General features: G+C 53.5%; 1 protein-coding gene across 4 annotated transcripts; it reads left to right on the top strand.

The window, feature by feature from the left end:
• The first annotated feature begins 432 nt into the window (after window positions 1-432).
• ARHGEF40 (Rho guanine nucleotide exchange factor 40) lies at window positions 433-21,225 on the top strand. 4 transcript variants are annotated; one of them, XM_068548248.1, is made up of 24 exons: window positions 433-539; window positions 3,125-3,322; window positions 3,944-5,195; window positions 5,342-5,509; window positions 5,643-5,763; window positions 6,311-6,407; window positions 6,518-6,598; window positions 6,731-6,847; window positions 10,794-10,889; window positions 10,995-11,110; window positions 11,486-11,612; window positions 13,289-13,411; window positions 13,513-13,656; window positions 14,157-14,767; window positions 14,894-15,128; window positions 15,490-15,576; window positions 16,177-16,392; window positions 17,113-17,283; window positions 18,093-18,270; window positions 18,998-19,102; window positions 19,334-19,477; window positions 19,985-20,115; window positions 20,532-20,577; window positions 20,698-21,225. In XM_068548248.1, the coding sequence occupies exons 1-23, from the start codon at window positions 537-539 to the stop codon at window positions 20,571-20,573; spliced, it is 4,563 nt and encodes a 1,520-aa protein (XP_068404349.1). In that variant the 5' UTR covers window positions 433-536; the 3' UTR covers window positions 20,574-20,577; window positions 20,698-21,225. The 4 variants fall into 4 exon arrangements, with proteins under 4 accessions (XP_068404349.1, XP_068404360.1, XP_068404369.1 ...); XM_068548259.1 differs by having other exon boundaries at window positions 435-539; window positions 5,393-5,509; XM_068548268.1 differs by lacking the exon at window positions 19,334-19,477 and having other exon boundaries at window positions 435-539.
• Window positions 21,226-21,477: the final 252 nt, after the last annotated feature.

Below are 21,477 nucleotides of genomic sequence, written 5' to 3'. Positions count from 1 at the left end.
AGAGTCAGGAGGCTTCCGGCCATCAAACGACTCCAGTCCTAGGCTGGGGACCCCACGGATTTCACGCACGCCCCAGCCTCTGGACTGTCCCTTGCGGAGACTAAACTGATCCCGTAGGGAGCTAGGCGGTGGCGGGAAAAGAGGGGCGTCCTCGGCGGGACGGGCCTCCGAGGGTCAGGGTCGGGGCCACCGGCTGGAGGGCGGGGAGAAGGAAGAAGAGGGTTGCGGGAGAGCTGGGCAGATCGGGTGGGGGCGTAGGGGGAGCGGCCAGAGGCAAGGCGCGGGAGAGGGAGTCCCGGCTGGGGGTCAGACGCGGAGGCGGAGGCGGGCACTGAAGGGCGGGGCGGGGAGGGGCGGCCGTCTCGACCCTCCCTGGTGGGGCCCCGCGGCCTGGGAGCCCGAGCTGGCCGAGCCGCCACCGCGGCCGGAGCTGTCCCCTAGCCAGACCCGGCGAGACGCGAGCGGCGGGAGGGAGGCGGCGGCGCGCCCGGCCCCGCCCGCCCGCCCGAGCGTCGGACGCGGCCCCGAGCCGAGCCATGGTGAGTCCCGCGTCGCAACCCGGTGTCCCCTCCGCCTTCCCGCAGCCCGCTGTGGATCGCCAGCCCCTAGCTGGGTGCCTCTTGCTCCTGCTTGGAACTCTTGAGCGCTCCTGGGACTCTCCTCCCTCCCATCCCCCCTTCTTTTCTTTGATCTGTCTGTCTGCCCCGCTGTCTGGCTCTGTCCCCACTGGGTATTGCCCTCACTCCTTTCTTCATCCTCTTCTCCGCCCCTTCCCCCAACCTCCCTTAGCTCTCTCCCTCTAATCCACACACCTCCCGTCGCCCTCCTCTGTCCCGACCTGTGCCTTCCTTTGCAGGATCCTCCCTCCCCCTCCCGGTCCCAGCTCCTTACCCGCGGGAGACCCCTGCGGGATTGGGCTGCAGCGGCCCTGGCAGGGGCCCGGGCTCGGGTCATGAGAACTGACCTGCCTGGCACCACCATTTTCCACCCCAGTCCCCAGCCCGGTGAGCCGGGCCCACCCATCCGGCCCTGGGGGACCGGCCACAGCTGTGGCTGGGCTGGGGCCAGGGACCTGGCCAAAAAGGGAAATTCCCGCGGAGAAAGAGAGGCTGCCTCAGAGTGGTGGACAGAGTGGGGAGGGGGCTCACAGTGCCCGGGGGCGTGACGCTGCCAGAGGCGACACGAGATGCGGTGCGGGGGGAGAGGAGTGCCCCCGAGCTCACGCTGCAGGGAACAGAGACACTGTCCCAGAGCATTCCCGCTGCAGAAGGGAGGGGACACTGGCACAAGCTCCCTGCCGCGGGTTGGGGACCCTGGCAGCAGCAACTCAGGGCACAGGAAGCAGGAGGGCGCTATTAAGGGACGTCCATGCCAACAGGAGTGGACACTATCCTGTGAACTCTCGCTCCAAAAGTACTCTCTGAAGAGTAATTGCAGGTGTGCGCACTGCCAGGGAGAGCGCCCACTGCGGGAGGGATGGGTGGGGTGGGGGGGCACGGCCAAGGGGGCGCTCACCGCAGGGAACGGAGGAGGGGGAGAGGCCCTGCCAGGGGGCGCTCACCGCAGGGTGGAGGAGGGGGAGGAGCACCACCGGGGCTGCTCCTCTACAGAAGGAAGGGCACCCCCTGGCAGGGAGGCTGGAACAAGAAGAAAGAGGAACTGGGCCAGGGAGAGCTGACTCAGTCTCTCTGGTCTCCTCTTTGGTCCGGGCCGGCTGGAGGCCGGTCTCTGAGCTCCTGCCCGCCCCCTCCCACCCCAGACCCCTCCTCCCCTCCTGCCGCTGCCGTTTCCTGTGGCTGGGACTCTCACTCAGCCATGAGCTCACCGCCCCTAATGGGTTGCAGCTGCCTCGCAGCTCCAACTCTAGCTCCCCCTTGCAGGCCTCGGAGCGGACGGCCCACTCTGCCTCCCCCCCGCCCATCTCCACCCTCCCCCCACCCACGCTCCCGGCGCTGGCCGGGTCCCCGGAACACTGGGGGGTCTGTCTGCTCGCCCACACACCTTGGGGCCGGGTCTCTATGCTGACGCACTGACTGTCGGCCTCCGGAGTGGCTGCCTCGCTTCTCAGACGGTCGGGACAGGCAGGCAACGCTCAGGCTGAGAGGACTTAAAGTGAAATATGCAGTATTGTCCTCAGGGCGAAGGCGGGGGATGGGGTGGGGGCGGGTTGCAATGGGGAGTAGAGAACTAGATAAACACTTCAGCGAGCATCCCCCTTGCCCCTTTACAGCAAAGAAATCTGATAAAAGGAATTTCACAGCCACCTTGAAAGACAAATAGGTTTGCAGAGGAATAGCCTGAGGGGTGGCTGTTTAGGGTATGAGATGGAGAAAGATATCCAGCTGATTCACTTAGGGACACGAGTCTGGAGGAAGCAGGGCTGAGACTTTTGAGATAGTGGCTCCCGGTGGAGGTTGGTGGAGAGGCCCTACAGGAATCAGAAAATATTTCAGCTCCAATACATACCAGCAAGGCCTCCTCCTCCCGTCCCTACAAGTTCCCTTTGTGACTTTTTCCTCTTTCAACTCTCCCCACCCAAGTCTTTGTAACCCAATCCCACATGCTCCGGGAATGGGTGATTGCTTTAGAGCCACTCTGGGAGAGGATGAGGGGTGCTCGAAAGACTCAAGACAGATAGCCCTTCAGTCCTCCTTCTTCCCACCCAACGATCATCTCTAGCATATGATTGTTCATGGGTGGTGGCATCTCTACTTAAGATGGGGGTCTCTGTGGGAGGCCCTGAGAAGAGGGACTGGCAGGAGGGCTGTGTAAAAGGGCTCCACCCTCCAGAGCTCTCAGCCATCAGTGACTTCCCTGATGGCCCAGGGGCCCATCTCTTCCTGAGGAGGGCCTATGCAATCCTTGCAATTTACAAGAACTAGGCGCAGCCCTAATCAAAGTCCTTCACAAAAAAGTCTCCTCAGATCTCCAAAGCCAAGGTCTCAGAGTACACTGTGCACTCCGACTGGGCCAGCCCCACTCCCATCTCATTCAGCCAGCGTTTCCTGTCGTCTCTCTGCACACACTCTGTACATGATGGGGCCCCTGGGGGACACAGCCAGCCTCCAAGGAGCCATGCTCGGGTGATCTCTAGGGATCTGCAGCCTGGTCTTGTCTCTCCCAGGAGCCTGAACCAGTAGAGGACTGTGTGCAGAGTACTTTGGCCGCCCTGTACCCACCTTTCGAGGCAACAGCCCCTACACTGTTGGGCCAAGTGTTCCAGGTGGTGGAGAGGACTTATCGGGAGGATGCGCTGAGGTACACGCTGGACTTCCTGGTGCCCGCCAAGCACCTGCTTGCCAAGGTCCAGCAGGAAGCCTGTGTGAGTGAATGCATCCCTGTTCTATCTCCCCTAAGAGCCACTGCCTCACCCGAGACACCAGTCAGACTGACTAATTTCCCCTCACCCAGAGACATCGCCTCCCCTGATACTGATCCCCCCAGAGGCACTTGCCATTCGCATGCTAACACATAGACACTCATCTTCCCCAAATACTGACCCCTAAGAAACATCAGCTCCCAAAGACCCTGACCCTCCAGACCCAATTCCAGACATTTCCCTCCTCATATCAATTTTTCAAGATACCAACTCCCCCAGAAATGACTCAACAGAGTCACTTCTACAGATATAAAGAACTCCTAAGAGTCTCCGGCTCCTCCAAGACAATGGCATCTGCTGACCATGTCTTTATAATGACTCAGTTCTTACCCTCCCACTCATGGAACTAGCTTCCTAGAGAAGCTTCCTACCACCAGAAAACTGATCAGTCCCAATCCTTTCCTCTGTCACATGCACACCCCAAGATATCTCCTCCGGCTCCCCTGGGGTTATAGCCCACCAGGCATAAGGCCACTCCTGCCTAGGGCAGCCCCATTCTAACTGCCCCCTCCTGCTGGTTTCATCAGCAGACGCCTGAGCACAGCCTGCCACCTCTCTCCCCAGGCCCAGTACAGCGGTTTCCTCTTCTTCCACGAGGGCTGGCCCCTCTGCCTGCACGAGCAGGTAGTGGTGCAGCTAGCAGCACTCCCCTGGCAGCTGCTGCGCCCAGGAGACTTCTACCTGCAAGTGGTGCCCTCAGCAGCCCAAGCGCCCCGCCTGGCACTCAAGTGCTTGGCCCCAGGGGGTGGGCGAGTGCAGGAACTGCCTGTGCCCAATGAGGCTTGTGCTTACCTGTTCACACCTGAGTGGCTACAAGGCGTCAATAAGGACAGGCCAACAGGTCGCCTCAGCACCTGCCTTCTGTCCGCACCCTCTGGGATTCAGCGACTGCCCTGGGCCGAGCTCATCTGCCCTCGATTTGTACACAAAGGGGCCCTCATGGTTGGACATCGGCCAAGCACACTACCCCCAGAAGTGCCCTCCGGACCCCCAGGGCTCCCCAGCCCTCCACTCCCCGAGGAGGCCCTGGGCACTCGGAGTCCCGGGGATGGGCACAATGCCCCTGCTGAAGGGCCTGAGGGCGAGTACGTGGAGCTGCTGGAGGTGACGCTGCCTGTGAGGGGGAGCCCCACGGATGCTGACGGCTCCTCGGGCCTCTCCAGGACCCGGACGGTACCCACCCGCAAGGGTGCTGGGGGGAAGGGCCGGCATCGGAGACACCGGGCGTGGATGCACCAGAAGGGCCTGGGGCCTCGGGACCAGGATGGAGCCCGCCCGCCCGGTGAGGGGAGCAGCGCTGGAGCCTCCCCTGGGTCTCCCCCGGGAGCCGAGGCTGAGGCTCTCCCTGAGGCAGCAGCCCTGGAAGTATCTGAGCCCCCAGCAGAGGCGCTGGGGGAAGCCTCTGAGTTTTGCCCCCTGAGGCCAGGGGAGGTCGGAGGAGGAGCAGGCCAGGGGGCTGAAGGGCCGCCCGGTACCCCTCGGAGAGCAGGCAAAGGAAACAGGAGAAAGAAGCGAGCTGCAGGCAGAGGGGCTCTTAACCGAGGAGGAGACAGTGCCCCACTGAGCCCTGGGGACAAGGAAGAGACCAGCCACCAGGAAGCCCTTGTCAGTCTGCCCCCCACAAGTGAACACGAGCTTCCAGGGTGCGGCCCAGTTAAGGAGGAGCATGAAGGCTCGGGGAAGCCAGACCCTGAGCCGAGAGAGGAGCTCAAACCAGCAGACGAAAAAGAGCCTCGGCCCCCAGAAGCCTGTGGGCCTGTAGAAGAGAGGGCCAGAGAAAGAGAGCAGGAGGGGCCGAGGCTGGTGCACGTGGCAGGTGAGATGACACCGAGGCCAGTGGGACAATGGCCAGGGTAGGTGCGGCCTAGGGAACGGGGCTGCAGGAAGAGCGGTGGTGAGGGTGGGAGCAGAGTAGCCAGACCTGTCCTCACTTCAGGCCCATAGCTCTGCCTGTGCCTGCAGGGCCCAGCAATCCAGAAGGGCTCCTGTCTGACCCCCTGGCACCATCCCCAGGGACTGTGCAGGAAGTGAAAGGGGACAGCATCCCGGAAGAGGCCACTCCAGTCTCCAGCTCTGATGACCCTGGTGTAGCTTGGGACTTAATGTCGTCTGGATGTCTCGTCCTGACTGGTCAGTGGGCAGCAGTGGCTGAAGGGAAAGGGGTCGAGGAAGGAGAAGCCTCCTGGGTGGGCTGGGGAGGGAGGCAGGGTGGATGGGAGGTAGGCAAGGCCTGCCCCCAGCCGGGACCATTTTGTGTCTTCAGGAGGGGTGGATCAGAGTGGGCGAGCTCTGCTGACCATTACCCCACCGTGCCCTCCTGAGGAGCCTCCACCCTCCCAAGACGTGCTGAGCGCTGCTCTTCATTACCTCCACTCACTGCTCAGGTAACTGAGGCCCAGGCTGGCAGCTTGCACACTAACCTCCTGGGTTGTGAGGACCCTGCTCTCCTCTCTCCTCAAGACATTGACCTCTAGGATACCTACTTCTTCAACCCTCAGATTTTGAAGTCATTGCTCTCTGACCTTACCGACCCCTGACTTGCAGCATATCTTCATCAATCCTCAAAATCAACACTGCTGACTTTCAGTATCCTGAGACAAAACCTAGTTTATCAGAACCTTGATTAACTCATTCAACAACTCTTTCTTGAGCACCAGAGCCTATTAGGCAGTATGCTAGGTGCTGGCATTGAAGTCATACCCTTCCAGAGCACAGAATTCCTAACTTTTTAATCCCTGATCCCATGACCCAGTAGCCACACGAATATAGAATCCTAATTGCTAGGTCACTACCTCTTGGACACATGTCCGAGACTTTGACACTTTGCCCATCGCCAGGAACTAACTTTTCCTGAGGATGAGTAACATTAACACACACACACACACACACACACACACACACACAGCCTCCTTGGATCTTCTGCCCCCACAGGCCTGACTTACAGGTACTGGGGCTGTCAGTCCTGCTGGACCTTCGCAAGGCACCCGCACTGCCTCCAGCACTCATTCCTGTCCTGAGTCAACTTCAGGTAAGCAACCCCTTGAGACAAGTACTTCTTCTGGGTCCTGACTCTTCCCTAGTGGTCATTCCAGGCCACCCCGTTGCTCACAATTTAGGGTTATTCTTCTCTGCCTTCAGGACTCAGGAGACCCTCCCCTCATTCAGCGGCTGCTGCTTCTCACTCATGATGACCCTCCAACTGAACTCCATGGATTTCAGGTTTGAGCCCCTCACTCCCACCTAGTCCCCATCAGTAGTGGAGAGAGAAGAAGAGGCTGGCTGGAGCCCCAGGCCAGTCCCTGAATCCCTAGGTGCCTAGGCCAGAAACCCCCTGCCTTCACATGTCTACAGGGTGCTGAGTTGCTGTCAGAGAGTGATCTGAAAAGAGTGGCCAAGCCAGAGGAGCTGCAGTGGGACTTGGGAGGTCACAGGGACCCCTCTCCCAGCCACTGGGTAGAGACACACAAGGTAAGCTTCACCTCCCCCACTCAGGACACTGGGAGCCAGGAGTGACCCAGCAGAGGACATTCTAGGAGAGAGAGGACAGATCTGAGATATGACCAAGGGGTTGAGAAAAAGCGGTTTCCCTTCCACTTAGTTCAATAAATATTTATGGTTCACAATTCAACAAGTGTTTATGAGCAAATTCAATTCAACAAGTATTTATGAGCAAAAGACTGTGCATGTGCCCTGGCCTGGGCTACTGGAGAGATGGGACGAGTATGTTAAATAAATTCTCTTTTTCCTTCTAGTTTTGAGATATAATTGAACAAGCACTGAACAAGTTTGAGGTGTACAACATAATGATTTGACTTACATACAACCATGAAGTGGTTACCACTAGTTTAGTGAACAGCCATCATCTCCTACAGATACAAAATTAAAGAAATAGGAAAAAAAATTTTTTCCTTGTGATGGGAACTCTTAGGATTTACTCTTAACAACTTTCATATATAACATACAGCAGAGTTAATTATATTAATATTTATCATGTTGTACATCACATCCCTAGTGCTTACCTGTCTTATAACTGGAAATTTGACTATCTTCATCCAATTCCCCCTCCCTCTCATCTCCTGCCTCTGGTAACCACAAATCTGATCTCTTTTTCTATGAGTTTGTTTTGTTTATTTGTTTTTGAGGTATAATTGACCTACCACACTATGTTAGTTCTTGGTACACAACATAGTGATTCAATATTTCTATGCATTTCTCCATAATGTCTAGTTGTCATCTGTCACCATACAAAGATATCACATAATTATTGACTCTATTCCCCACATTGTACATTTTATACCCGTCGCTCATTTATTTTGCAACTGGAAGTTTGTACGCCTTGATCTCCCTTACCTATTTCTCTCCTCTCCTCACCCCCCTCCCCTCTGGCAACCATCCGTTTGCTCTCCGTATCTATAACTCTACTTCTGTTTTGTTATGTTTGTTCACTTGTTTTTAAGATTCCACATATAAGTGAAATCATACAGTATTTGTCTTTCTCTGTCTGACTTATTTCACTTAGCATAATACCCTCTAGTCCATCCATGTTGTCACAAATGACAAGATTTCATTCTTTTTTATGGCTGAGTAATATTCCATTGTATGTATATACCACATATTCTTTAGCCATTCATCTATTGATGGGAACTTAAGTTGCTTCCGTATCTTGGCTATTGTAGATAATGCTGCAATTAACACAGAGGTGCATATATCTTTTCTAATTAGTGTTTTCACTTTCTTGGGATAAATACCCAGGAGTGGAATTGCTGGATTGTATGGTAGTTCTATTTTTAATTTTTTGAGGAGTATCCATACTGTTGTCCATAGTGGCTGCACCAATTTACATTCCCACCAACAGTGCATGAGGGTTCCCTTTTCCGCACATCCTCACCTACACTTGTTATTCTGACAGGTGTGAGGTGATATCTCATTGCGGTTTTCATTTGCATTTTCCTGATGATTAGTAATGCTGAGCATCTTTTCATGTGCCTGTTGGCCATCTGTATGTCTTCTTTGGAAAAATGTTTATTCAGATCCTTGGCCCATTTTTTAATTGGGTTGTTTGTTTTTTTGATGTTGAGTTGTGTGAGTTCTTTGTATATTTTGGATATTAACCCCTTATAAGAGATATCATTTGCAAATATCTTTTCCCATTCAGTAGGCAGTCTTTTCATTTTGTTGATGGTTCCTTCGCTGTGCAAAAGCATTTTAGTTATACGTAGTCCCATTTGCTTATTTTTGCTTTTGTTTCCCTCGCATAAAGAGAAGTATCAAAAAACATATTACTAAGACAGATGTCAAACAGTGTATTGCCTATGTTTTCTTCTAGAAGTTTTATGCTTTCAGGTCTTACATTCAAGTCTTTAATCCATTTAGAATTTATCTTTGTGCATGGTGTGAAAGAGTAGTCCAGTTTGATTCTTTTGCATGTAGCTGTCCAGTATTCCCAATACCATTTATTGCCGAGGTGGTCTTTTCCCATTGTATATTCTTGCCTCCTTTGTCATAGATTAGTTGACCATATGTGTGTGGATTCATTTCTGGGTTCCCTATTCTGTTCCACTGATCTATGTGTCTGTTTTTGTGCCAGTATCATACTGTTTTGATTACTGTAGCTTTGTAGTATAGTTTGAAATCAGGGAGCATGATACCTCCCTTGACTTTGTTCTTTGTCAAGATTGTTTTGGCTATTCAGGGTCTTTTGTATTTCCATACAAATTTTAGATTTGTTCTAGTTCTGTGAAAAATGCCATTGATATTTTGATAGGGATTGCCTTGAATCTGTAATTGTCTTGGGTAGTATGGACATTTTAACAATAATAATTCTTCCAATCCATGAGCACGGTATATCTTTCCATCTGTTTGTGTCATCTTCAATTTCTTTCATCACTGTGTTATAGTTTTCCAAGTACAGGTCTTTTACCTCCTTAGTTACGTTTATTCCTAGGTATTTTATTCTTTTTGATGCAATTGTAAATGGAATTGTTTTCTTAATTTCTCTTTCTGATAGTCCAGTATTAGTGTATAAAAACGCAACAGATTTCTATATATTGACTTTGTATCCTGCAACTTTACTGAATTCATTGGTGAGATCTAGTAGTTTTTTGGTGGTGTCTCTAGGATTTTTTATGTATAGTATCATATCATCTGCAAACAGTAACCATTTTACTTCTTCCTTTTCAATTTGGATGCCTTTTATTTCTTTTTCTTCTCTGATTGCTGTGGCTAGGCCTTCCAAAACTATGTTGAATCAAAGTGGCGAGAGTGGGCATCCTTGTCTTATTCCTGATCTTAAAGGAAATGCTTTCAGCTTTTCATCATTGAGTATAATGTTAGCTGTGGGTTTGTCGTAAGTGACCTTTACTATGTTGAGGTATGTTCCCTCTTTACCCACCTTGTTGAGAGTTTTTATCATAAGTGGATGCTGAATATTGTGAAAAGTTTTCTCCACATCTATCAAGATGATCGCGTGATTTTTATCCTACATTTTGTTAACATGGTGTATCACGTTGATCAGTTTGCAGATGTTGAACCATCCTTGCATATCTGGAATAAATTCCATTTGATCATGCTGTATGATTCTTTTAATGTACTGTTGGATTTGGTTTGCTGGTATTTTGTTGAGTGTTTTTGCATCTATGTTTATCAGTGATATTGGCCTGTAATTTTCTCTTTTTGCGATTCTTAATATGACATTAAACAGCATATCATTTTTGGTGGATGATAAGTCAGAAACAACTGGAGAAGAGTGCAAAATAGTATCACTGGGGTTCTAGAAAGAGCGGAGAGTCAGAGAGGCTGGTTCTAGTTCCATGTGACCTTGAGCAAGCTAATGTACCTTACTTCCGGAGATGGTGCCTTTCTGTACCTGCTCCCTGCACCAGCATTCCAGCCTCAAGATCATTGCCCTCACAGTCCAGCAATTGTGACATAACCTCTGATTCTATGAATCTAAATTCTGTGAGTATTCAAGAAAAGAGGTATGAGCATGATCTGAGCCAAGTACTAAAGGGGGTCTGTAACATGGTCTCTAAGCTGTGGATCAAAGGGGAAGTGCATCTGAAGAGGCAGAGAAGAGGGTTTTTTAGGGTCAAGGGCCAGTGCAGATGAGGGAAAGGAGATTCATGTTTACTAAGCTGTAAAATGTGCCAGGCCCATGAGAGCTGCTTACCTAGCATCATCTCTTTAAACCTTTAAATCCAGTGTGTCTTATCATGACTTTACAGTTGAGGAAACTGATGTTCAGGAAGGTTTCTGGACCTGCTTAAGGTCATACAATTAGTAAGCGACAAAGTCAGGAACTGAACCCAGCATTGCCCCCATAAAAGTCTCTGGGGTTGCCCCTCCTCCACCCTAGGGCTTAGGCCCCTTATCCTGAACTCTGTCCCTGGACTCCATTCCTGTGTGTTTGTCTCAGGAAGTGGAAAGGTTGTGCCGCCTGTGCCGAGGTGTGCTGGGCTCTGTACGGCGAGCCATTGAGGAGCTAGAGAGAGCAGCAGAGCCAGAGGGAGAGGTAGGAAATGAGATGGGACAAAAGGGGATGAGGTGGGGATGGGTCTGGGCTGAGCTGAGGACCTCCTGGTGGAACCCCAACTGTCAACTTCTCCCCGCCCCTCAGGAGGCGGCAGGAATGCCTGAGCCCCTACAGAAGGTACTGGCAGATCCCCGGCTGACGGAGCTGCAGAGGGATGGGGGAGCCATCCTGATGAGGCTGCGCTCCACCCACAGCAGCAAGTACGAGGGATGGGTGTGTGGGTGCAGGTGGACATGGAGGATGGAGACACAGCAGAGGGCTGCCAATTCACCTTAGCTGCCAGATAATTCTTACTAAGCATGTATCTGGACAAGATATGCTTCACCACTTATCTCATAACTCTCACAACATCCCTAGGTGCTAGTTATGATTATCAATGGGGACTTGGAGGATTAGAAATGTTTAATGTCTTGGCCAAGGTTGGTCAGTAAATGGAAGAGTAAGGATTCAGATCCAGGCCCATACTCTGACCCAGGATGCTGTGCCACCCCTCACGCTGGGATGCAAGGATGGGATGGGGTTGCTGGGGAGGCTTGACAAAGGCAGTGGTTCATTCTGCCCCCCTCCCTACCCAGGCTGGAGGGCCCAGGCCCAGCTACACTGTATCAGGAGGTGGACGAAGCCATTCACCAGCTCGTGCGCCTTTCCAACCTACATGTGCAACAGCAGGAGCAGCGGCAACGCTTGCACCGACTTCAGCAGGTGAGCCAGGACCTCCTCCCCCATGCTTCTTAACTCCACCTGGGGGCCTGGCCTCCAGCACCCTTTCCCACTGATACTTACAGTTGATGGTGTTCTCCTAACCTGGCTTGGTCGAACGGCCCTCCCTCTCTCCTCGTCTCCCCTGGAAGTTGATCATGGTCAGTGTGAGATTCAACAAGAGGGAGATAGCATCTCAGCACCCGCAAAGAAGAGAAGCCAGATCTCGCCCTCCCACTGTTGATGTTTGATCAAGGATCCTTAGAGATTGTGAGAGATGCTTAGGTGCCCTAGGGGATTCTGGGAAGAGCCGATTGACTCTGAGTGCCTACCTCCTTAGCTTAAAAGCAACAAATGTCTATTGATACCAGCTCCCTCCACCTGTTATGCAATGTCATCCCCAAACCTGAGGATGGAAAGGTCCCACCTCCCTCCACCTTGGAAGGAGAGGACAATGGAAACTGCTAAAGACCTTGGAAACCAAGGCCTCTTTGTGGGAAAGATTCAGGAATAAAGCTGGCTTCTCTGAGCCTTGATTCTTTTCTCCTGGGGTTAAGAACCCCATAGGGATTTGCTCTCCACCCTACCTTGTGGGGTAGCAGGGGCACTGAAATCTGATTGCTCCTCCATACCTCCTAAGTGTGGTGAGTGAACACCTCATGGACCTGCATGTGGCCTTAGGGGAAAGGTCATCTCAGGGTCAGTGTTAAAGGAGGGTGGGGGCAGGGCTCTCTGTTCCTGAGATTTCTGCATATTATTTAGCTTCCTCCATCCCAGCATCCAAAGGTTTGTATCTCCTACTGTTTGTTTGTTTGCTTATTAGCTGTTTTCCTCCTGTGTAAAAACTATTAGCACACAGGATTTGGAGACTAAAGTGTTCAGCTTGAGTTCTTCTCTGCTAGGAGTGAGATATTGGACAAGTCTGGAAGCATCTCTGAGTTCCCAAGTCCTCATCTGCAGAATGGGGGTGATAGTAAGGCTTACCTCACAAGGGTGTTCGGGTGATTAAATGATTTCAGCAAAGGACTGTAAAAGTGTTTATTGTTGGCACGGGTTATTGGGAACATTCTCAAACTTCCCGTCCTCAGGCTGTCTCGCCCCAGATTCCAACCTGTCTTCAGAGGGAAGAATTACCATCCCTTTTTGGTCAGATATCCCAGAACCAACACGAGAGTACCTAGAGCCCCATAATAGGCAACTGGAGCTACACACACACACACACACACACACACACACACACACACACACACACACACACACACACACACACACACACACACACACACACGCCTGGGTTGTATCTCCAAGCCTGGTCCCTGTCACTAGGCTCTATGAATGTGAAATTTCTCCTGGCCCTCGTGCCTCTGGCTCACACCAATTTTATCTATTTCACCCGGAGGCATAGCCCTGGAACCCTAGTATGCGTCTCTCAGTGCTTCCTCCAGCCCAGCCTCCCCTTCAACTGGTGCTTTACAAAGATGGCTTACTCACTTTACTTGACCCTTGTGGAAACTAGCACCATTCCCTGTTATCATTTCCACTTTACAGCTGAGATGAAATGGTTTCCCCCAAGGTTCTACAGGGTGGGGCGGTGGGGTCAGAGCTGGATCTCAGCTTTCCTTTCCACTGCACGGCCCCTTCTCCCTCATGGCCCCGCTCTCCCACCCTGTCTGCCCCAGGTGCTGCAGTGGCTCTCGGGCCCGGGGGAGGAGCAGCTGGTGAGCTTTGCTGTGCCCGGGGACTCCCTGTCTGCCCTGCAGGAGACAGAGCTACGATTCCGGGCTTTCAGTGCTGAGGTTCAGGTGAGAAGGGGGAGAGGGGCAGGTGAGAGGAAACACGCGGGGAGGGAAGGGGAGACTGACTGGACTGAGGGCCAGGTCTGAGAGCAGCCTCCCTTCTCCAGGAGCGCCTGGCTCAGGCGAGGGAGGCCCTGGCCCTGGAGGAGGACCCTGCCTCCCAGAAGGTTCTGGATATCTTTGAACAGCACCTGGAGCAGGTTGAGAGTGGCCTCCACCGGGCTCTGCGGCTACAGCGCTTCTTCCAGCAGGTATGTGCTGAGCCTCTTCCTTCTATGCCCACCACTGCCTTTCTTCTGCCTGGAGAAGCTGATCGGGCAGTTGTTAGAAGCAGGGACTTAGGAGGCCGTCTCCTGGGCTTTGACTCTTGGCTCTGCCGCCTACTTGATGAATGACCTGGGACAGGATACTAAACCTGAGTGTGCCTCGTGGCACCTCCCTTACAGGGCTGAGTGAGGATTATGTAAGCAGTATGTAACAGGTAGTTAGTACAGAGTCTGCCACTTGTAAATTCTGTGTAAGTATTGGCCATCCTTTCATCTAGGCCCCGCTGTCTCCATACCAGCTCAGAGTGACACGCTAGGCCGTGATGCCGGGACAGTGAGGCGAGGTGTTCTAAGAGGACTGGGGTGTGGTGGGCCTTGGGAAGCCACCAGCGAAGGAGGACAGGAGCTGTCACCGGGCAGCGTGTGGGAGGGGCACAGGACCTCACTCCTTCCCCTCGCCACTCCCCACCCCTTTGGCCTTGTAGGCACATGAATGGGTGGACGAAGGTTCCACGAGGCTAGCAGGAGCTGGGCCGGGGCGGGAAGCAGTGCTGGCAGCCCTGGCCCTGCGGCGCACCCCGGAGCCCAGCGCCGGCACCTTCCAGGAGATGCGGGCCCTGGCCCTGGACCTGGGCAGCCCGGCGGCCCTGCGAGAGTGGGGCCGCTGCCGGGCCCGCTGCCAAGAGCTGGAGAAGAGGGTTCAGCAACAGCTGGGAGCGGAGGCGAGTCCACGGGGCCACCGGCGACGACGGGCAGACAGTGCCAGCAGCGGAGGGGCCCAGCGGGGCTCCCACAGCCCCTCACCCAGCCTCCGTTCCCTGCTGCTCCCCAGCAGTCCCGGGCCGCGGGCAGCCCCGTCCCACTGCTCCCTGGCCCCCTGTGGGGAGGACTGTGAGGAGGAGGGCCCCGAGCTGGCTCCGGAAGCAGAAGGCAGACCGCCGAGGACCGTGCTGATCCGAGGCCTGGAGGTCACCAGTACGGAGGTGGTAGACAGGACGTGCTCACCCCGGGAACACGTGCTGCTGGGCCGGGCCGGGGGCCCAGAAGGGCCCTGGGGAGTAGGCACCCCCCGGATGGAGCGCAAGCGAAGCATCAGGTGAGAGCCCAGCCCAGCTGGTGCCCGAGAGGCAGGCCCAGCTGGCCTGCAGGAAAAGAATATGATACTGTTGGCGTGCTCCTCCCATGCCACAACCTCCCCTGTCACTCCTCGTTGTACCTGCAGCGCCCAGCAGCGTCTGGTGTCTGAGCTGATTGCCTGTGAGCAGGAGTACGTGGCCACCTTGAGTGAGCCAGTGCCACCCGCTGGGCCTGAGCTGACCCCTGAACTGCGGGGCACCTGGGCCGCGGCCCTGAGTGCCCGGGAGAGGCTCCGCAGTTTCCACCGGACACACTTTCTGCGGGAGCTTCAGGGCTGCGCCACCCACCCCCTGCGCATTGGGGCCTGCTTCCTTCGCCATGTGAGTCAGCCTCTGAAACTCCTTCCAGGGCTTCTCCCTTCACACGTCTCAGCCCCATCTGCTTGTCCCTCCTCCTCAGTATCGGCCCCCCGACCCCACCCACCACCAGAACCTGTGGCCCCAAACGCCGGCGCCTACTGCTGTTTGCTGGGCTCCTGGATCCACTCAGCTCATGTGTCCCTGACGTCCAGTGCCGCCTGGCCTTCACTCTCTCCACGGGAGCCTGTCACTCCCCAGGCAGACTGAGTGTCCCCTGGTGGCCTGTCCCTCCTTCGGGCTCTACAGGATGCCGAGGAGGAAAGGGAGAGGCTTGTCTGCAGGGCCTCGCTGGAGATGACTTACCGCTTCCCTACTGGCACAGGGGGACCAGTTCAGCCTTTACGCCCAGTACGTGAAGCACCGGCACAAACTGGAGAATGGTCTGGCTGCCCTCAGCCCCCCAACCAAGGTAACTTTTTCTCCAACCCTCATGAGAAGGGGAGGGGCCAGGAAGACCTAAAATCCACCCAACCTCAAAATCTCTCAGGGAAGAAAAGCTTTCCTGGATGTACCCAGGAACGTCACCTACCAATAATCTCCCAGAATTGCTGAGGGTGGGACGAGCACTGGACTGGGAGCCAGGTGAACCCGGGTTCTTATCCCGCCCACCTGAGGACTTTGGGCAATAGTCTTGATTCCTCTGGGCCGCTGTTTCTTCATCCAGTAAATGGTGGCAGTATTCACTATAGCTAACTAAGAGAGTGCTCTGAGGGTCAAAAGGCCTCACATCAAAAGATGTGAAAGTGATTTCAAAAGTTAAAAGCCAGAGAATATAAGGGATTACTTGTATTCCTCTTCCACTCTCCTTCAAGATATAGAGGACAGCTGAATCTCCTGCAGCCCTCCTGCCTCCTTTTTTCTGGGGGAAGGTTTTTTGCCTTACCTTTGGGTGTATCTGGGCTTGACCTACCCCTAAAAATCCGGAGTACCACGCATCTTCCCCGAAGGGCTCAGACCCGAACAGCTCCAGCCCCTCCCCTCATTCCTATCTGTTTCCGCCCCAAACTAGGGCACAATGGAGGGGGGCCCTCATCTGCCCCGGGCCCTGCAGCAGCCCCTGGAGCAGCTGGCCAGGTATGGGCGGCTCCTGGAGGAGCTCCTAAGGGAAGCTGGGCCTGAACCAAGTTCTGAGCGCCAGGCCCTTGGGGCTGCCATGCAACTGCTCCGGGAACAAGAGACCCGCGGCAAAGACCTGCTGGCTGTGGAGGCGGTGCGTGGCTGCGAGGTGAGGCCATGGCTCCAGACGCTCCAGCTCGGGCTGCCTAGCCTTGTAGCCTCAGAAGCAGTGTGGGCTGGTGACCAGAAAACTAGACTCAAGGTCAGAGGGCTCCAGGCTGTAATTTCTAACCAGCTGGATAGCTTTGGTCTAGTCACTGAACTTCACTGGGGCTCAATTTCCTCGTCTATAAATAAAGAAGCTATGTCCTGCCCGACATCCTGTGACCCTATATGTGCCTGTGCTTTCCTATTCCTTTCCTAATTCTTATCTCTATCTACCCTGCACTTCATCCTGTATCTCAACATTCAACATATACCTTATTCTCCTCTCCTTAGTCTCTTTCCAGTCCTGAGGTTCCAGAACAGGTTGGAAACCTACCTCCTCTAGGATAGACCTCTTTTCCCTTCAGTTCTTTGCTGATTTGATTCTCTTCCTGGGGCAAAATGGTGCTTTGGTCCCCAACATGCAAAGGCTTACCCATTGGAGGCTATAAACCCTACTGTGTGATGTACCTTCTATCTTCAGAGGCAGGGCTGTGCTGCTGGGCCAGGTGTGCTGTGCATGGTGACCAGTGGATGGATTCTAGGCCAAGGGCTTCCCTGATTTCCTGACTCTGCCTGAGAACCAGTGCATTCGGCCCCTGGCCCTATAAATCCCATTTTTACTCCCCGTATAATATATACAAAGGGCTCCAGGGCCAATGACCTTTCCTTTTGCTTTCCCCAGATAGATCTGAAGGAGCAGGGACAACTCCTGCACCGGGACCCTTTCACAGTCATCTGTGGCCGGAAAAAGTGCCTTCGCCACGTCTTTCTCTTTGAGCATCTCCTCCTGTTCAGCAAGCTCAAGGGCCCTGAGGGGGGGTCAGAGACCTTTGTTTATAAGCAGGCCTTTAAGGTACAATGCCTGGGGGGTGGGGTGGGGGTGGGAAACCATGGGGATGGGACAGGAAGTCATGCTCTTCTTGGGAACGCAGGATGTTCTGGAAATTCAATCCCAACCCAGGTTCAGAATCTGTATCATCTAGAACAGGCTTTGGCCTGTAATCAAACATCAGGTTAGGGTGTCGAGGTGACAGAAGTCCCTGTCGTTGGTCTACTCCATGGGGTTCTCCTTATTCATGCAGGAGATTCATGAGGCATTCCAAACCAGAAGCGGGGAGGACCTTTCCCATTAAGAACACACATGCTTTCTGAGTTAGGGATGGTCCCTGGGGGAGGAAGAGAAAGGACACTATAAATATAGCTTAACTTGACGGAACTGAAGAACCCAAGAGGAGGGAGGCCTTGCTTTAGGGAAACAGCCTTGATATCCAGATAAACATCAATAGCGGCCTAGTCCCAGATCAGGCGTTATGGCATGACTCTTAATAGTTTCTGACTTTGTCCCCCTACACTAGTTCCAGCAGAGTCCAGTATAGAGAAAAAAGCCTCAGTTTGGAATAACATAGCCATGAGTTTGAACTCTCTCTCCAATAAGCTATGATAAGCCCTTGGACAAGTTGCTTTGTGTGTCTGGGCACCCCCCCTTCTGTAAATCGTGCTTGTTATGAAGACTAAATGCAGAGCACTTGGCGCATGGTAGGTGTTGAGCAAACATTTACTAAGCATCTACCAGATGCCAGGCTAAGTGTAGTGCTTTTCCACGTGGTACCATCTAGCCAGAATGCACTCCGTCTTCACCCACTCTCCTCCGCTTTTTCTCAGACTGCTGACATGGGGCTAACAGAAAACATCGGGGACAGTGGGCTCTGCTTTGAGCTGTGGTTTCGGCGGCGGCGTGCACGAGAGGCGTACACTCTGCAAGCAGGCTCACCAGAGATCAAACTCAAGTGGACAAGTTCTATTGCCCAGCTGCTGTGGAGACAGGCGGCCCACAACAAGGGTACCAGGCAGAGCCGGGAGAGGGTGTGCTTGGGATCAAGGTTATGGCAGGTTAGCTGGAGAGTGTGGAGAGTGCCCAGGGGAAAGAGGATGTAGGATGGAGAATGACGTATGAGAAGACTGAAGATCTGACATGAGAGAGATTGCTGACATAGAACTTAATCTAAGGTGCACCAAAAGGAAAGAGGAAACTAGCAAATTTCAGGGAGGCAAGTGCAAATGGCTGGGCAAAAGAGAGTGAGAGCTTGCTCACCGGACCTGCCTTCCAGAACTTAATTGCTGTGTTACCAGGACTAGTTTGTTTGTTTTGTTTTGGGGGGTCTTTTGCTAGTTTTTGTTTTTAATTCTCTGAACCTCATTCCACTCATCTGAAAAATGGAAAGTAACATCTACATCTCGGTATGATAGGAAGGATTAAATAAGGTGATATATATGGAAGCACTTGATAAACTGTAAAGGTATGTAAAAACGTGAGTTTTGCTCTTAATGCTCAAGATAAAGGGAAGAAGGTATTAGAAGAGAAGCTGGGAAGCCGGAATGACAAGTGGGCAGGATGCAGCATATAGGAGAGAAGAGACAGATGTCTGAGGGGAAAGTCGAGGACCACTATCACCATCCATGTCATAACAGTCAACAGGAAGAGTGACAAGAGATACCAGAGGAATGAGAGGGAGGAATGAGAGTTGGGAAGGAGCAAAGAGGTTGGTAACAGGGTCTCTGTTCCCTAGAGCTCCGAGTGCAGCAGATGGTCTCCATGGGCATTGGGAATAAACCCTTCCTGGACATCAAGGCCCTTGGGGAGCGGACGCTGAGTGCCCTGCTCACTGGAAGAGGTGAGGGCCAGAGTGCTGGGGGGCGGGGGTGGCCTCCAGCAGTCAAGACCTTGAGAGCGAAAGCGCAGTGAGGAGGCATGGTGGAAAATGAGGAAAGGTCATGAGTGGATATGTCTTCCCAGAAACTTTGGGACTGACTGGGAGGCCCTCTATGAGCTGAGGGCCATTTCAGGGAGCCAGGAGGGCTTTCCCACGCCAGCACCCCACCCCTCCACCCCCCACTCTCTGCAGCCGCCCGCACCCGGGCCTCGGTGGCCGTGTCATCTTTTGAGCATGCCGGCCCCTCCCTTCCCGGTCTTTCCCCGGGAGCCTGTTCCCTGCCTGCCCGCGTCGAGGAGGAGGCCTGGGATCTGGACGTCAAGCAAATTTCCCTGGGTGAGGCACCTCTCAAGGGGTGGCTCCCAACAGCTGGGTCATCATGGTGAAGTTCAGGCTGCTTGCTGCGGAGCAATTCCTTTCTCTAGCCAAGGGGCCCAGCTGCCATGACAACTATGTACAGCTTCCCCATTGCTAAAAGAGCCTTCCATCTGGTTGCTAGGGTAATGCTTACAGCAGCCTGTTGCTAAGAAGCACTTCCTCTGTACCTCTCTCTCTCTAGCTCTCCTTGGGTTTCTATGGAAACTGCTTCAGCTTCCTGTTGTACCCTCCTGGTTCACCACGGCAATCCTTCTAGTTTCCTGTCGCTTCCTCTCTGGTTGCTCTAATGATGCTGCTGACAGTTTCCTGCCTCTTGGTAGGGGGGTTCTCTTGCAACTGGATTGCTATGGTGACTTACAGCTTCCTGTTGCTCTGGAGCTTTTTCTTCCCTGATGGAGCAGCTTGGTTACTTAAGGTAATCTAGAGGGGTTCTATACCCTGCTCTCACCCTAGCTTCCCCTCCAGCCCCAGAAACACTTGCCTCTTCTGGAGATGTGTCCCCAGGACCAAGAAACAGCCCCAGCCTGCAACGCCCACACCCTGGGAGCAGCACTCCCATCTTGGCCAGTGGAGGGATCTTAGGGCTATCCCGACAGGTAGGTCCTTGCAATAGGGCTGAGAACGGGGTAGTCTCTTCGCACACTTTCTGGGTGGGCTCTTCTGATCATTCAACCCATGAGGGGCAGGGGGACCAGTGAGCCTGTGCTCCCAGCAAGGCTACAGGTTGGATGGATGTATTGTCCAGTCTGCCTTTCTCCTCTTCCCCAGGCCTGGTTGAGAGGGCTCAAGGTCAGAAGTGAATCTTTAATAAGGAGTGGAGGGCGGGAGTGATAGAAAGGGGAGAATTCCAACAGCCTGGACTTGGATTATATCAGCAGAATTCAGGAACGCTGGGGAGGAAAGAGGGGTGAACTAATTGACAGGCTTGGGAGAGAGAGAATGGTTATATAACCTCTCTATATAAGAGGTTGTTTCTTATCCTTTAAATTCACCGCAGTTTCTCTTCCCTCAGAGTCATGCCCGAGCCCTGAGTGACCCCACCACACCTCTGTGACTGGGTGAGTTGGTACCCGCTTTCTACCACATCCTACAGCCTTCCCTCTTCCCTTCCCCAGCTGCTTGGGAGTCAGCTTCTTCTCTCTCCCAACCCATCTTCCCTCTTCTTTCCTGGCATCTAGAGAAGATCCGGAACTTGGCTACAGCCCCTCCTCTCAGCACGCTTTGGGCTGGGATGCTGGGGGGACATAGTGGAGGACTGGAAGAGCATTGAATTCCTTCCCTCTGCTTCTTGGACAGAAAGGAGGTCAAAGGACCAGTGTGTTTCCCTGCTACTGCTGTCTCTAGCTCTCCCCAGCCAGGTGCCTTCCTGCAGGAACCAGAGTGTCCACACTTGCTTGCCTTCATACCCTGGAGGTGGGGAAATTATCCCTCGTCCAGTCCTTCCCCATCCGGGGCCACTGCGTACTCCCAAGACACCGCTCCGTGTCAGCCCTTCCCCGACAGCCTGCGTTCGCCCCTTCGTCCTGCCCCCTGACTCTCCTTGAGAAGACTCATCTCTGCCAGTTCCTGGTGACTCCATTCTGGGGTGTCATAGGAAACGGAGCTATGCAAACCATTATAGAAGGGTGGGCTAGGGAACTGCAAACTTTATATATGTAATAACTGTTATTTTAATACTATTGTTATATTAAATATATTTACTCACACTTTGTCTCCGAAGAGCTAGAGCAGACCTCAGGGTTGGGGTGATACCACTAACTTGAGCACTTCCGCTCACCCAACCATTAACTAGAACACAGAAGATAAAACCAAGGCTGCAAGGTACCCTGTACCCTTTACTGGGCCAAAGCTGGGCCCGTGCCTGGGTGAATGTGCGCCCTCCCAGAGGAGTGGCCCCCAGAGGCTCAATGCACCCTTTGAAGTTCCTGCTCTCATGCTGCACCCACTTCTTGAGGCTG

This window comes from Eschrichtius robustus, chromosome 1, assembly GCF_028021215.1.
Source record: "Eschrichtius robustus isolate mEscRob2 chromosome 1, mEscRob2.pri, whole genome shotgun sequence".
NCBI lineage: Eukaryota > Metazoa > Chordata > Mammalia > Artiodactyla > Eschrichtiidae > Eschrichtius > Eschrichtius robustus.
This window is presented reverse-complemented; position numbering and strand designations above follow the sequence as displayed.